The 17,772-nt window shown below is 40.5% G+C and overlaps 1 protein-coding gene across 1 annotated transcript in view; it reads left to right on the top strand.

The window, feature by feature from the left end:
* cwc22 (CWC22 spliceosome associated protein homolog) overlaps positions 1–17,772 on the top strand; it is an 85,396-nt gene that overhangs the window by 40,135 nt on the left and 27,489 nt on the right. The window contains exons 6-9 of the mRNA XM_063052063.1: positions 3,679–3,915; positions 5,951–6,079; positions 8,666–8,834; positions 8,951–9,004. Of these exons, the coding sequence (XP_062908133.1) occupies positions 3,679–3,915; positions 5,951–6,079; positions 8,666–8,834; positions 8,951–9,004 (589 nt within the window). The remainder of the gene's footprint in view (positions 1–3,678; positions 3,916–5,950; positions 6,080–8,665; positions 8,835–8,950; positions 9,005–17,772) is intronic.

Raw genomic sequence — 17,772 nt, forward strand, 5'->3', positions numbered from 1 at the left:
GAGGGAGAAGCTAAAGTCAGATGTTTCAGCATTACAATGGAGTAAAGGGAATTACAGCATGAGAGACGAGCTGGCCAAAGTTGATTGGAAGGGGACACTAGCAGGGATGACGGCAGAACATCAATTGCTGATGATTCTGGTGTCAATTTGGAAGGCGCACAACAGATACATCTCAAAAATGAATGTATTCTCAAGGGAAGATGAGGCAAGGGAAGTTAATGACAGCATAAAAGAAAAAGAGAGGGCATGTAATATAGCAAAAACTAGTGGGAAGTTAGGGGATTGGGAAGCTTTAAAAATACCCAACAGAAGGCAATTAAAAATGTATACTAAACAGAAAAGATGAAATATTAAGCTAAGCTAGCCAAAAAAATTTTTTTCCAGAAATATAAAGAACAAAATAGAGTGGATATCAGACCACTGGAAAATGATGCTGGAGAGGTAGCAATGAGGGACAAAGAAACAGTAGGCAAACTTAAGTATTTTCAGTCGGTCTTCACTGCTGAGAATGCTAGCAGTATGCCAGAAACTCAAGAGTGTCGGAGGGCAGAAGTGTGTATAGTTGATATTACTGGGGAGAAGATGTTTAGGAAGCTGAAAGGTCTAATGGTCGATAAGTCACCTGAACCAGACGGACTAAACCCGAGGGTTCTGAAAGAGGTAGGTGAAGAGATTGTGGAGGCATTAGTAATGATCTTTCAACAATCAGTAGATGCTGAAATGTTTCAGGAGGACTGGAAAATTGTAAATGTCATTCCACTCTATACGAACGGAGGGAGGCATGATTTAATCTGAAAGGAATTTGTAGGCCAGGTAGCCTGACTTCAAAGGTTGGGAAGATGTTAGAGTCTATTACTAAGGATGAAGTTTTGGGGTACTTGGGGCCACATGATAAAGCAGGCCAAAATCAGCACAGTTTCCTTCAGGGGAAATCTTGCCTGACAAAGCTTTTGGAATTCTTTGAGGAAATAACAGACAGGATAGATGAGAGTCAGTGGATGTTGTTACTTGGATTTTCAGAAGGCCTTTGACAAGGTGCCACACATGCGGCTGCTTAATAATATATTTGCATGGTATTACAGGAAAGAAACAAAATGGATAGAAGATTGGCTGACTGGCAGGAGGCAAAGAGTGGGAATAAAGGAGACCTATTCTGGTTGGCTTGCAGGGGCTAGTGGTGTTCTGCATGGGTCGGTATAAAGACTGCTTCATTTCACATTATATGTCAGCGATTTGGAAGACAGATTGATTGAGTTGTGACCAAATTTGCAGACAATACAAAGATGGAGGGTCAAGTAGTGTTGAGGAATTAAGGAGTCTGCAGAAGTACTTAGACTGATTGGGCAAAGAGACTGCAGATGTAATATGGAGTAGGGAAGTGTATGTTCATGCACTTTGGTAGAAGGAATAAAGATGTAAATATTTTCCAAATGAGAAGTTTCAAAAATCAGACGTGCAAAGAGACTTGGAAGTTCCTGTGCAGGATTGCCTGAAGGTTAACTTGCAGGTTGAGTTGGTGATAAGGAATATAATACAATGTTGGCATTCATTTTGACAGGACTAGAATGTAAGAACAAGGATGAGAAGCTGAGGGTTTATAAGGCATTGATCAGACCGCAGTTGGAGTATTGTGAGCAATTTTGGGCTCCTTATCAGAGATGTGTGTTGACAATGGTGAGGCTCCGGAGAAGGTTCATGAGAATGATTCCAGGAATGAAAGAGCGAGGAGGAGAGTTTGATTGCTCTGGGCCTGCACTCGCTGGAATTTAGAAGAATGAGGGTGATCCTATTGAAACCTATTAGATATTGAGAGGTGTAGGTAGAGTTAATATGACGAGGATGTTTCCTATGGGTGAGTCTATGACCAGAGAACAGAGCCTTGGAATAGAGATGAGGAATTTCTTCAGCCAGAGTGTGGTGAATCTGTGGAATTCATTGTCACGGATGGCTGCAAAGGCCAGGTCATTGAGTATATTTAAAAGAGTTTGATTGATTCTTGTTTAGTCAGGTCTTCAAAGGTTCCAGGGAAAAGGCAATAGAATGGGGTTGAGAGGTCAGCCATGATGGAATAGTGGATCAGACTCGATGGGCTGAATGACCTAATTCTGCTCCAATGTCTTACGGTCCTTGGAAAGTTTAGCTGAGTCTTTTCTGGTAATTTGTATAGGTTTCTTGCAGATTACTGAAGCAAAACCTTTCATTTCAATATTCATGCAATTAACATTTGCCCTCTTGCACCTTTGAAAGACATGTTTTCTTTATGCAAAATTTTATGTCAGGAATTTAAAAGCTTACACAGCTGATATAGTACTAAAGGTAATTTTTTCATAAGTACTTTGGACTTAATTATTTTGAAATAACAAGTCTCAAGATATACAAGGTAATTTATCTTCATATGTTTTGGTTTGGACTATTTTGTTCCTGGACAAATGGATGAAGAGGTTATATGGGTTTGTATTAATCTCTCAGTCCATTTGATTTGCAGTAGAAGTTTGCCATTTGGCTAGGATATTATGCGAATGAAATTGGCAAAGTTGGGATTGGTTTATTTTTGCCACATGAACTGAGGTACAGAGAACATTTGGTTTTGCAGAAGGGTCTGTTGCACTTACGGATATCATGCAGTCCACATTCTACTTCAATATTCTTTTGACAAATACTCCTTTGTAACATTACAAAGTTTAATAATAACACACGTATGCTTTTCACGTTACAGTAATCGAGCAAATCACACCATTGTGCATGCATTGAGGTAGTAAAGAGAAACAATAAAGTATTCAGTTACAGAAGGGTAGTGCAAGCCATAATGAGGTAGATTGTGAGGTCGAGAGTTCATCTGATCATTCCAGAGAAGGCTTTCAATAGTCTTATAAAAGCAGGAGAGAAGCTGTCCTTGAGCCTGTTGGTATTTGCTTTCAGGCTTTTGTATATTCTGCTTGATGTGTGGAGGAGGGGAGAGAGAATATTCAGGATGGAACGGGTCATTCGTTACACTGGATGCTTTATCAAGTCTTTTGATTAGTTGTAAAGGGAGCTATGTGGAGTTGTAGTAAATAAGCTCTCGTCAACTGTAGTTCTCTTTACTGTCTATGTGTTCCAGAGATGTCGGTTGGGCCAGGGGAAAGGTAACTTTGGACCTGTTATGATGGTAGGCAAATTACAGTGGGTCAAAGATGTGCAGGTGGTTGGAGTTGTGCATGCTTGAAGAAATGGGACGTGCAAAATTGCAAGAAAACACGAATACGACAAGGAGAATTTTATCACAGTCACTAGAAATAATTCAGAGAAATACATAAGTGATTTTAGTTACACTGAGACAAATGAAAGATTGTATGACTTTCAAAGGGAAATAGGATAAATACATGAAGGGAAACCAACAGCAGAGCTTTGGGGAAAGAGCAAAGAGGTGGATCAAGTTAGATTTGATTTCATAGAGTAGGATCAATGGGCAACATTAATTTTTCTCAATCCAGCTCACATTTAAAACAAGATACTTCCACAGACAGTTTACAAATGTGATGTTGGGTATTTGTAAATGAAAATGTTTGAAATTTTCACAATAAATGGGACAGTAATGTACGTTTTGTGGATACAATAAATAACCTGCCAAATTTGGAAATTGTTTACTGTGTATATTTTGTATGGACTTCTAAAAAAAAATAGATATTTTCATTTTAGAAATAAAGACAAAGAGAGACACATAAACATAGATCGTGAATCAGATCACAAGAAGAGGACAAAATCACCATCACCTATAACAAGGAATGAGGAAGATGATGTCACTCAAAGTTCCAATGAGCCCCCATCGAAAAGGAAAAAGGCAGAATTGGATCCTATTCTAACACGGACAGGTGGGGCATACATTCCTCCTGCAAGACTAAGAATGATGCAAGAGCAAATTGCGGACAAAAGCAGGTAAGATGTAAATTGTCAAAATCTGTTTCTAAATTGCATAACTAAGGCAGTGAATAAATATAGTATTCTGAGTAGTGTATCTCTGATTTTTTTTTACCCCAATTTTAATTTATGATTTCTCTCAATATCGAAGCCTTTTTCAACCCAGCTCTTTCTTTTCCCAAAATTTCAGTCATTGTCTTCTGGTTCTTAATATTTCTATCAAGAGCAGTTCTTCTTTAAGAGCCGCCATTATGTTGATTATCTCAGTCAAGTTGCCTTATAACACCAACCAAAGGAGCATGTGATCCTGTGTGCTGTAGTCATGCTCTCGACCTGCTTTGACACCTTAGAATTTGGGTTTGCATATGTTCAGGTCTCTTTTTTTCTGCATGTCCTTCAGTAATGTACCCTTTCTATTTATATCACCCTACTTCATTCATCCTACCAAATGCATAATTTCACCTCCTGCTTACAATTGCATTTCACTATACATGGGAAATTTGCCACAAAAGTCCTCATTTTCTACAGCAGTTGATTCACCTAACCTGTTGGTTGTGAAGTGCTGTCTTGTTCATCCATCGCATTAGTAGACTTAAAGGAAAACTGTGGTTTTAGCATGAATCCTTGGTGATTAGCATTGCACACCTTCCTTCAGCCTGAAAAAGCTTGTTCTTTTTTGTCCTGAAGCTAGTTTCCAATGCTTGTTGATTTCAGCCCATTTAACCCGTAGATTTTTTTATTCAATTTTAAAGGTAATAATTTCCAGATTATTTTAATGTCAGCAAGTTCATGAGTGTTCACATGAATTCATGACTGCTGAGATGCATTTGGGATGACTTGTCTTTGGGATTGGTTCTGGAGTATATGGCGCTAGTGCTGTCTAGATGGGTTGTGGATAGGAGTAAAGCAATTAGGAGTCTGTAGATTGGTAGTTTTGGTTAAAATGGTCATGGTCACAGGAAAGGATGATAAATTAGGAGGATTATCAGTGAGGAACAACTATTGGGAGCACACCCGAGACTTCCAAACATACTGTTTGAGACAGAAGCGTAAAAGATTTTTCGAATTTTGTCAATGGCAAAAACAGCAGAATAGTATTCGGATTAGAATTATGCCAATACTAAATGAGATACATTAAGTATTTACAAAGCACAAGACTTTCGTTAGCAATATTTAGCGAACTGAACAAGATGGTGGGTAATTCTGAGTTTGGCTTAGCGCCTAGTAGATAGAAAGAATATTAATTGGAGGGCAGTTTTAAGGCAATGATCATAACAGAAAATTTAGCTTTGCTGTGATTCAAACTGGAAGAACTAGTGGTACTGAACTGTGAAATGATTGAACAAGAATAGGCTAGAAGGCCAGTCTCTCTCAAAACAACCGGAGGCATTTAAGGAGGAAATTTGGAGAGTTCAGGGTAAGCATGTTGCTACAAAGAGAAAGGGTGGAAGTACCCAGTCTCGAATTTTGGAGGGTGAGGTGAGGTGAATAAAAAGGAAAGATGAGCAGAAAACTATCAAGAGTACAGCAAGTTTATTGCTTATTTGCATGCAGAAAATATATTGATTGGATCACCAGAAAGGATCTTGCTGATCAATTGTCCTTGACTTGTATTGTCTACATATTTTCTATTTCCTTTTAAAACCTAACTACTTCTTGACCTGGTGACCAACACCTTCAGTTTTTCTTTATTGTGAAATCTTGAAAATCAGACACTCACAATCCATGTGCTAACAATAAATGCCAGATTTACTAATTCATCCGTATCACTGGTTCCATTGCATAGCTGTCTGTTTGATGTTACGTTATCCAGTTTAAATTTAGTATAAGTAAATGTCTTTGGTTCCCTTTGTAATGTCCTCTAACCTCTGGTTTTCTCTTCTGTCACCACTCCCACCTCCAAAGCTACTAACTTTGTAGGACTTTTGTTTTTCTAAGTTCAAATAATTTAGAGGTTGCTTTTGTTTCCCTTTTTCAATGTCTTGTTATTTTTCTTTTCCTTTTAATGCACTGTTTGTTTCTGTGCTGATAAAACTTTGTCTTTTTGCTGTAGTTTGGCATATCAGCGAATGAGTTGGGAAGCATTAAAGAAGTCAATTAATGGTCTCATCAACAAAGTGAATGTCTCAAACATAGCTAATATTATTCATGAACTTCTTCAAGAAAATATTGTTCGGGGAAGGTATGTATGTGTGCACTTCATATGTCTGCACCCTGAGCAATTTTTTGTGCTCTGTTAGGCGTTTGTAGCTCGTAGGTTAAGTGTCATTATTGTTTTACATAACTGCAAACATTTGGCTGGAGTTCCAGAAAAATACTCTGTATTCTATGTTCACTGATTCCCTTCTTCTCGGTCTCCTCTTAATTGAAGGGTATGGCCTGAATACTACTTTATCTACCACACTGGTTTAAGTGAGACCCAGTGTGGTGCATGGCTATTGTATCATCTAAACAGCATCATGTGGGAAGACCATAATGCTTTGACAGTGGGTTAAGCCATTCCCCATTATGACAGTAACAATGGCATTCACAGCTATTAAATTATTTGCTGAAAGAAAACTATCCTTTGGAAAAATCAAACTGCAGGAGTAATAAAATCCATTGTTGACTCAGTGTTAAAGTTTTCCTTTACTACATTGATGATTGCATTGATGCTGTTTCCTGCACCCATGCAGAGCTCGTCATCTTCATCAGCTTTGCATCCAACTTGCACCCTGTCCTCAAATTTGCCTGATCCATTTCTGACACCTCCCTCCCCTTTCTCAATCTCTCTGTCTCTAATCTCTGGAGACAGCTTATTTTTTTATATCTTTTATAAACCCACTGATTCTCATAGCTACCTGGACTATACCTCTTCCCAGCCTGTTACTTGTTTTAAAAAAATGCCATCCTCTTCTCTCAATTCTTCCGTCTTTGCTGCATCAGCTCTCAAGATGAAGGTTTTTATTCCAAAACTAAGGGTATGTCCTCCTTCAAAGAAAGGGGCTTCCCTTTGTCACCATTAACACTGCATTCACCCGCATCTCTTCCATTTTACGCACCTGCCCTCACGCTATCCTCCCACCACCCCCATCGAGGACAGGACTCCTGTTGTCCTCACCTATCACCGCCCCCACCCCCCCCCCCCAGCCTCCTCATCCAGCAAATAATTTTCTGTAATTTCTGCCATCTCCAACAGGATCCCACCACCTAGCAAATCTCTTTCCCCCCACTTTCTGCTTTCTACTGGAATCACTCCCAACGCAACTCCCTTACCATTTGTCCACCTCCACTGATCTCCCTCCTGGCACTTATCCTTTCAACCAGAGCAAGTGCCACAATGCCCCTACACCACCTCCGTCACTGCCATTCAGGGCCTCAAACAGTCCTTCCAGGTGAGGCAACACTTCAACTTTAAGTCTGTTAGGGTCATTTCCTGTGTCTGGTGCTCTCGGTGTGGTCTCCTGTATATTGGTGAGACCCAACAAAGATTGGGACACCACTTCGATGAGCACCTACGCTCTGTCCACCAGAAAAAACAGGATCTCCCAGTTGCCATCAATTTTAGTTCTACTTCCCATTCCAACATGTCAGTCCATGGCCGCCTCTACTTCCACGATGAGGCCTCAATCAGGTTGGAGGAGCAACACCTTGCAACACCTTGTATTCTGTCTGGGTAGTCTCCAACCTGATGACATGAAATCAATTTCTTGAACTTCTGGTAATATAACCCCCCCCCCACCCAAACCATTACCCATTCCCATTTCCCTTCCTCATCTTATCTCCTTACCTACCCATCATCTCCCTCTGGTGCTTCTCCTCCTTCCCTTTCTTCCATGGTCTTCTGTTCACTCCTGTCAGATTCCCCCCTCTCCAACCTTTATCTCTTCCAGCAATTGACTTTCCAGCTCTACTTCACCCCTCCCCCCTTCACCTATCACCTACTACCTATTTCTTCCACTCTGCTCTCTTCCCCCCCCCCCCCCCCCATTCTTACACTGACCTCCCTCTTTTTTTTTCTCCAGTCCTGATGAAGATTTTCGGCCCAAAATTGGACTATACTCTTTTCCATAGCTGCTGCCTGGCATTTTGTTTGTGTTGCTTGAATTTCCAGTGTCTGCAGATTTTCTCTTCTTTGCAGTTTTAAAAGGAAATCTGTTACTGCTCTGCCTTGCAGCATTTCCTCTCCATGAAAGTGAATGGAGTTATTGAACCTGCATCAGGTCTGACATGATAAGCTGTGTTATAGTTAGCACTCTGCCTCTTAACTCCATGTGTGGACAGTCATCAAATCACAAGCACATTGAGAATTTTCAGTATTTCCCGCGTGCCCTTGAGATTCCCTTATTGGCACAATGCTAAGGAAGAGTGAGGGTGAGAAAATGTTAACAATTCCATGTTGAAGCATTAGCACTTATAAGAAAACCCTAGACATTTATTTGGCATTTATAGAAAATCTATTCCAAACTTAAAAATGTAACCACTACTTTCACATTCTTAAATAAAAACTAATGCTTTATTGTTGTAAAGAAGCATATGTAAGATTTATACATGTTGTATATTTAGATTTATTGTGATTGTTACCAAAATGATTTGCTCGGTAGTAGTATTAGTATGGATAATGGGAAATGAGAGGGAAATTCTTAAATTCAGTAATATTTCAAATTGAGTTAAGTTTAAATCTCAACACTTTGAAGGTACTGAGATTCTGTTTTCCAAATACTTCAAAATGTGTTCAAAAATAAACATATTGCTCTCCAGTACTCATCTCTGTGTTCTTTTCATACAGGGGATTGATTTCAAGATATATTATACAGGCACAGACGGCATCTCCTATATTTACACATGTTTATGCTGCTGTTGTGGCAATCATAAATTCTAAGTTTCCTCAAATTGGGGAGCTGATTCTCAAAAGATTGATTTTGAACTTTCGCAAAGGTTATCGCAGAAATGATAAGGTGAGCAGGTATTTTTGTTAGAGGTACCAGTTAAATATCGAAAAGGTTTTTAGTATCCACAAACCTTTTTCCATTTGCTGACTAAAAATCTAACACTTTTGTTTTTTTCTTTCCAGCAACTGTGCCTTTCAGCCTGCAAGTTTGTAGGTCATCTTGTTAATCAGAACGTTGTAAGTATGGCTTCAAAATTTCTGCTCCTGCGAGTGTGTGTAAGGAAAATTGTTCAGTTTCATTTATAGAGTGGGACTTGATTTGCATTTGCTTTTAGCTGGAGTTATTGAACATTCTGGGAATTAGCTGAACGTTTTAATTTCTTCTACAAATTCCAAGGTAATTCTGATATTTTTGTTATGATGGCGAGTTCCTATTATTGGAGTCAGGAATGTTTAGCTTCAATATGTGAGCATGATTAGTAAGCCATCTTGCCCTTGAGCTAGTTTACTGTTCGTCAAAATCATCTGCCTAGGCTCCATTTTCCTGCACCATCTCTCTCTATCCTTTGATTTTCAGAAAACTATCAATCTGTTACCAATGAACTTGATGACTGAGCCTTCACAGCTTTACAGAGAAGTTTAGGATTCACCGCCCTTGGAGTGAAGAAACTTCTACTTGTCTCAATCTTAAATGGATATGCCTGATTCTGGATGCCTGTCAGGAGGAAGCATGCTCCCTGTACCCATCATATCAAGCTCTGTAACATGCTTTTTTAAATTTTAGTCCATAAATCAATGAGATTTTACTCTGTGTGGGAATGGTGTGATTTCTGAATTACAAAGCTAGTAAGTCAGTGACTAGTCGGGGAAATCCAAAGATAGACATTCCAATACCATCTTGACAACTATGGAATTTAAATTCAGGTTTTCATATCTACCAAGCTGGAATTTTAACAGACTGAGTCATTAGAAAATTAGAATGACTTTTGTTCCATCTGTATGTAATTTCCTGAAAGTGAGAAAATCTTACTCCAACATTTACTTGACTCAAAATCCACCCTTGTGATTACTCCCCTGAAATGGCCTGGGAAACGTGTCAGTTCAATTCAGTGTGTAAATAAAGTGCTGGCCTTGCAAATATAACCCCGATCCTTACAAAAGAACAAAACAATTTTAACTTTTGAGCTCTGTTCTCAGCAAGAATGAAACGCACAGGTCTTACTAATTTTTTTTGATTGGATGTGTTGTTCAATTAGATTAAACTTTAGGAGATTCTCAGAAATTGGTCACCTTTTGAAACCCACAGGGGTGGGACTACGTTCAGTGAAAGTGTATGCCATTTAAGTTTCCATTTGGTTTCAGATTGCCAAAATGAGTTTGAGCTCAAACTAGTGTAGATTAAGTTTTTGAAGTTGTGTTACGAGGGGAAAAGCATCTAATTCAGAATTAGTCACTCTAGTTTAAATGTAAGCTGAAATCTTGAAGATGTGAGCACAGTTGGCAACTCTGACAATAACAGAATGAAATACAAAGTCGTTTTAGTTTGGTTTTTGAACATCAAGTTACTGAATCCTTTTGACCATTAGTGGTGTATACATTTGAGTGATTTTATCATTTTGATTTGTAATACCTCTCCTCTATAGGCCTGTATTTTATTAATAGCATTCACCTTGCAGATCTTGCAGTTTCCCTCTTGGTTCAACTTCAACTCTGTTAGTTCTTTGGTACTTGATCATTCCTTAGCAAGAAGTGCATGTGTGTTTACAGGCAGCAAGATCCTGACTTGGGCTGACAGATAAACTTGTATTCGTGCCAGGTGTGTGTCAGTAGATAGCCATCTCCAATAAAAGAAAATCTAACTATCCATGACATTTGCTGGCATCACCCTTGAATTCTCCCACCACCATTCCAGGGGTCACTGACCAGAAACGCAAGTGATGCAACCAGGTTGTGACCCAAAGGACAGGCTGCATAAAATTCGCCCCAGCGCCTTTCAATTGACTGCAAGGCACAAGTCAGGAGCATGAAGGAATATTCTCCACTTGCCTTAGGCAGTCGCATCCATCCACACCTTTAAACTTCATTCCTTCAATGCAAGAACACGATGGCTTCATTACGAAAATGAGCTGTAGTTCTTGCCAAAGCTTCTTTGACAACACCTTTCAAACAATAACCTGTAAAAATAACTGTAGGCTTCCTCATGCAGTTGATCTGTACAAGAGCAATGGGTTGCACTTCGACAAGAGGTACCAATATCCTTGCAGGGAAATCTGTTTGTGCTGCACAGGAGGGTTTGAACTAAATTGGCAGAGGGTAGAATTCTGAACAGGAGCAAGTTGTGGAATAAAGCAGAAGTCAGCAAAAGCAATTCTAGCAATCTGACGGCCAGAGACTTAGTAAAGGCAGGGAAAGGAATACTCAGTTAAAAAACTCGGTTTATTTTCAAACGTGAAATTTAATAGGTAAGGCAGATGAACTCAGAACATGAATTGACTCTGAGAATTGGAATGTTACAGCCATGGCTGAAGGGAAGAGTGGGACTGCAGCTTGGTGTTCCATAACACAGATGCTACCAGTATGGAAGAGGTGAGGAGGGGATGTATTATAGACCCCTTTCCCCCCTCAATAGTCAGTGGCAACTTGAGGAGCAGGTGTGTTTGTGTTGAGAAATTGCTCATAGTTGTAAGAATAATTGGGTTGTATTAGTGAGAGTGTTAAGGGTCTAAATGGGATGGAATTTGTGAAATATGTTCCAAATTGTTTCCTGAGCCAATGTATATAGAAAGGGCACTGATTCAAAGGTGCAATTCTGGACCTCTTAAAAAATGAAGCAAGGAAAATAAATGATATGGAAGTCAGGATGTACTTTGGTGATGAAAAAGTATAAAACAGGTCCACAGGCTAGGGTCCTAAACTGGAGTAGAGCAAATTTTGGAGGAATTTGACTGGATTTTGCAGAGGTTGATTGGGTGAGCCTCTCTGAAGGGAATCATAATTGGAGTTATTACTACCATATCTCATGAAGTTTGTTATTTTGTGGAAGCAGTGCAGAACATTTAAAAAATACTGTATGTTACAATAAATCAGTTGTGAAAAAGAAGAATACCGGTGTAGTATTCATGGACCATTCAGAAATCTGATCGCAGAGGGGAAAAAAAAAAGCTTTTCTTAAAATGTTGAGTATGGGTCTTCAGGTTCCACCTCCTAACGAGACGAGGATATATTCCTCCGTCTCCGCCGCATCTGCTCTCAGGATGAGGCTTTTCATTCTAGGACGAGGGAGATGTCTTCCTTTTTTAAAGAAAGGGGCTTCCCTTCCTCCACTATCAACTCTGCTCTTAAACGCATCTCCCCCATTTCACGTACATCTGCTCTCACTCCATCCTCCCACCACCCAACTAGGAATAGGGTTCCCCTGGTCCTCACCTACCACCCCACCAGCCTCCGGGTCCAACATATTATTCTCCGTAACTTCCGCCACCTCCAACGGGATCCCACCACTAAGCACATCTTTCCCTCCCCCCCCCCCCGCATTCCACAGGGATCGCTCCCTACACAACTCCCTTGTCCATTCGTCCCCCCCCCATCCCTCCCCACTGATCTCCCTCCTGGCACTTACCCGTGTAAGCGGAACAAGTGCTACACATGCCCTTACACTTCCTCCCTTACCACCGTTCAGGGTCCCAAACAGTCCTTCCAGGTGAGGCATCACTTCACCTGTGAGTCGACTGGGGTGATATACTGCGTCCGGTGCTCCCGATGTGGCCTTTTATATATTGGTGAGACCCGACGCAGACTGGGAGACCGCTTTGCTGAACATCTACGCTCTGTCCGCCAGAGAAAGCAGGATCTCCCAGTGGCCACACATTTTAATTCCACATCCCATTCCCATTCTGACATGTCTATCCACGGCCTCCTCTACTGTAAAGATGAAGCCACACTCAGGTTGGAGGAACAACACCTTATATTCCGTCTGGGTAGCCTCCAACCTGATGGCATGAACATCGACTTCTCTAACTTCCGCTAAGGCCCCACCTCCCCCTCGTACCCCATCTGTTACTCATTTTTATGCACACATTCTTTCTCTCACTCTCCTTTTTCTCCCTCTGTCCCTCTGAATATACCTCTTGCCCATCCTCTGGGTCACACCCTCCCCCGCCTTGTCTTTCTTCCCGGACCTCCTGTCCCATGATCCTCTCGTATCCCCTTTTGCCTATCACCTGTCCAGCTCTCGGCTCTATCCCTCCCCCTCCTGTCTTCTATCATTTTGGATCTCCCCCTCCCCCTCCAGCTTTCAAATCCCTTACTCACTCTTCCTTCAGTTAGTCCTGACGAAGGGTCTCGGCCTGAAACGTCGACTGCACCTCTTCCTATAGATGCTGCTTGGCCTGCTGCGTTCACCAGCAACTTTGATGTATGTTGCTTGAGACGAGGACATATTCTTGATTGTGAGGGTCCTTGTTGATAGGTGCTGCCATGGTGGTCTTACTGGGCACTGATATGATTAATGACCTTTTAACAGTAGCAGTAAGCAGTTGAAGATGTGCTCAAATGCTCCAGCTCGTAGATCAACACAAGTTTTCAGTACCCTGTCGGGTATACTTTTGGGGCTTGACATCTTCTGAGGGTTCACCTTCTTGAATGATGTTCGAATGTTGGCCAACAAGACAGCGATTATGGGATCGCCAAAAGCTATTGGGATTTGCACAGGTGTAATTTTTTCCCCCTTTCAAAGCGTGCATAAAAAGCATTCTCATCAGGGCATGAAGCAATATAGCCATTTATGCTGTTAGCTTTTCACCTTGTAAGAATTAATGGCCTGCAAACCCTACCAGAGCTGTCATGCATCTGATTATGTATTCAGCTTCACAGAGAGCTACAGTTTTGCTTTCACAGTGGCCTTTCATGAGTCATACATTGACTTGTTGGGCTGTAGTTCACTGTCTTGAAAGCCATTGATCTAGCTCGCAGCAGCCTGTTTCATCCAGGGCTTCTGTTTTGTGTATAGTCAGTATGCTGTTGAAGACACTCGTCCACGCTGATCTTAATGAAGTCAAATGGTAGGTTGGAGACTTTTAAGAGTGATAGCAAGAGCCTAGGAGCAACATTTTCCTGTTCAGGTGAAAGGTAAATCTGGCAAGTTGAGGGAACCTTGGCTGATAAGAGAGAGAGGTGCTCTTCTCAAGAAAAAGACAGAAGCATACATTAGGTGTAGGAGGTTGCGATCCAGCAAATTCCTTGATGACTATAATAAGATTAGGAATACTCTTAGAGAGGGAAATCAGGAGGGCAAGGCGAGGTCATGAGATGGATTTGGCAGGCAAGGTAAAGGAAAAGCCTATAAGTTTTGAAAGCTGCATTATGAGAGTAAAAGGATGACCAGGGAGAATCCAGATCCCCTTATAAATCTGCAGGACCCCCTATGTCTTGAGCCTCAGGAGATGGGTGGGATTTTTATTAGGATATTTCTCCTTTGTATTTACTCAGGAGAAAATCATAGTTGGTCAGAGAATATGGAAAAACAAATGGAGATGTTTTGGAGAACATTCATATTAACAGGGAAGGTGTATTTACAGACTGACAGGGCACTAAAGTGGATAACTCCCCGGGGCCTGACAATTGATGATCCAGACGACTGGAAGGTGGCTAATGTGTTGTTGTTTAAGAAGTGAAGCACAGACAAACCAGGGAACAGCAGGCATGTGGTGGGAAAGGTCCCACTTTGAAGAGGTAACAGAAAGGGTGGATGAGGGCAGGGCAAGGCTTTCAACAAGTTCGCTCATGGTGTGGAAGATTAAGTGCTATGTGGTCCATGGGGAGCTCAATTGAGGGTTTCAGAATTGGCCTGGAGGTAGAGTGGTGTTTGATTGAAGGTTATTTCTCAGAATGGAGGCTAGTGACTAGGTGGTGCTTGAACCTTTGTTATTTGTTACTTATAAGCGATTTTGATGCAATTGCTCAAGATTTGACCAGTAGGTTTGTGAAAAACATAAAATTGGGAAGTGTTGATCATCAAGAAGACTATCATTGATTACAAGGAGATCTTGATCAGAATGAAGTTCATCACTGGCTGATGTTGTTACTACAAGTCATGACAAATTACATTACATTTTGGTTTGCTTATGTTCTCAGGCACACACTCATCCACACAGGTCTTGATGAGGGGGAGGGGAGGGAACTTTGACTCAGACCATGAGAGGCCTGCATCAGGCATTTTCATGCCTTACAAGGTGCAGATTGGAAGTCTGTGTGGGGCGCTACTCCTCGCACAGACACAGGTCTTGATGAAGTCGGTGATTACTGTGGCATATTCATTCAGATCCGAGATTAATCCTGAATGTTATCCAGTCCACAGACTCAAAGCAGTCCAATAAGTGCTCCTCTGCCTCCCTTGACCATACCTGTATGTCGGAAGTAGAAGTACAGCCAGGTGATCAAACTTCCTAAGGTGTGGGCGTGGGATGGCCAAGCAAGTGTCCTTGATGGTGGTGTAACAGTGGTAGTGTGTTGGCTCTTCTGGTTCCATAGGTGATATGTTGGTGATAGTTAGACATATTTCAAGCTGGCCTGGTTAAATTTGAGAGATAGGCTGAAGAGTAGCAAATAGATTTCAATACAGATAAGTGTGAGGTGATGCAATTTGGAAAGTCAAAACAACTTAGTACTATGTAGGGGCAGGGAAAGGATAAGTATTGGGGAGTGTAAAGAAACAAAGAGACTTATGAATACAAGTGCACAGTTCACTGAAAGTGGTGTTGGAAGTTTGACGGTGGTGAAAAAGGTACTTCGCACATGAGTATAGGAGTTGCACATTACGTTGCAGCAACTTAAGTCTTAGATGAGACTGCACTTGAAGTACTGTGAGCAGTTTTGGTTATGGTATAATACAAAGGATGTGGTTAAACTTGAAAAAATGCCAAGAAGATTTACAGGGATACTACCAAGACTAGAAGGCCTGAGTAATGAGAGAAGCTGGCCAGGTTAGATCTTTGTTCCTTAAATCTGTAAAAGAATGAGGAGTGATCTTGAAGAAGTGTTCACTGAGATTATGAGAGGTTCACTGGTTCAATTTAATGTCAAAGAATGGATAGAGTATACAATCTGAAATCCTTAGCCTTCGCTGAGGCATAGGTATGGAGGATGGTAACAGTCTGTTCCTCAGAGTAGAGAAGACCAAAGCTGGGAAGGGGGCATAAATTTAGGGTGAGGCGGGAAAGATTTAAAATGGACCTGAGGGAAAATGCTTTCACCGAGAGGGTGTTGAGTATATGGAATTAGCTGCTGCAGAAGGCATTGAGGTAAGTTGAATAGTATCCTTTAAAAACCACTTGGGAAGGTAGTTGGAGGGCTGGAACTTAGAACTATATGGGTTAAGCGCAGGAAATTTTGACTAACTCGGTAGGCACCATGGTCAGCATGGACTTGTTCAGCTGAGAGGCCTGTTTCCATGCTGTAATGCTCTGTGATTCTGACTATATGAGATTCCCTTTTTATAAATGGCAATTCATTGATCAGAGCTGCTTTAAAATCTTGGAAATGCCCACCTAACAGTAGTGGGAGTGACTTGGATACCCAATGATTTATAAGGGTGGTTTATCACCATATCAACTGTAGCTGAGGTTGCATAATAAATATTGGCATTTCTCATGAGATTCTCTTTTCATGAGTAGACAAATATAGCTTTGTTGAGATTTTAATTTCTCTCCTGATTTTCATTGGATTCTTGGCACTTTAACTTTCACATTGCCCATTAACTTATTGGGCATCATCTCTGCCCTTGTCTTTCCATCGATTAGCTCATGCCTTCAATACTTTTTGACTGATAATTCCATCATTGTTTAGCCAGAATCAAATCAGTTCACTATGTATTATTACACACTTCTGAGAACTTTCCAGCCTGCTGTTAACTGTTTCCCAGCTATCTTTTATGTTTGTTTTCCCTTTAATGACGCATCTTGGATGTTTCTGTTAAAGATGTTATAATCAGAATCAGGTTTATTATCATCAGCATGTGTCGTGAAATTTGTTAACTTAGCAGCAGCAGTTCAATACAATACATAATAGAGAAGGAAAAGGTAATAATAAGTAAATCAATTACAGTATACGTATATTGAATAGACCGTGCAAAAAACTGAGATAATATATATAAAAAAAGTGAGGTGGTGTTTAAGGGTTCAATGTCCATTTAGGAATCAGATGGCAGAGGGGAAGAAGCTGTTCCTGAATCGCTGAGTGTGTGCCTTCAGACTTCTGTACCTCCTACCTGATGGTAACAGTGAGAAAAGTGAATGCCCTGGGTGCTGGAGGTCCTTAATAATGGACGCTGCCTTTTTGAGGCACCGCTCCTTGAAGATGAAATGAATGTTGAAAACACTTGTCCCATGTCATTATCTTTTTGGGATCTTTTTGTGCAAATATCAATAATGGAAGGAATGTTTTTATATTAAAAATGTCAGTTAATCAAGTTTGCATTGAAATGCAGTAATCACTGTTGGCAAAGGTCCTTTGAGGAGTTGGATGACCTTTCTTTCCAATAAAACTTTTTATTGAGGAGAACTTTGCCAAACCATTTGAAAATGAGCATTAAATTGAGGTAACTTTCCAAAAGCATTTGTTTTCAGAAGCATGAACAGTATGGTGAGATCAGAATAATTCAAATATGCAGACTGCATTTAATTGGTATTGATGATGAGTTCAATTTAATAAAATCTGATCAAATAATGTCTACCTGTTTTATTCATTGCACAGAGATGTTTAATCATTAACAACTTACCTATGAATTTTATTTTGATGTAATTGTGGTTTTAAGTTTCAGATAAGCAGCAGAATTTTGGTAAATTGAGCTTAGTTTACCAATTTTTAGCAAAATTCATTAAGGGGACATTGTTGATCAAGTCACTGAGGAAACTTGGCTCATTTCTTTTAATACCTGCTTGATTTGTTCATTTAAATTTCTTTAAATATTTTACCTTAAGTTCAGTGTATGGAATTTCAGTATTGCATTA

This window comes from Mobula hypostoma, chromosome 6 (assembly GCF_963921235.1).
Source record: "Mobula hypostoma chromosome 6, sMobHyp1.1, whole genome shotgun sequence".
Classification (NCBI taxonomy): Eukaryota; Metazoa; Chordata; class Chondrichthyes; order Myliobatiformes; family Myliobatidae; genus Mobula; species Mobula hypostoma.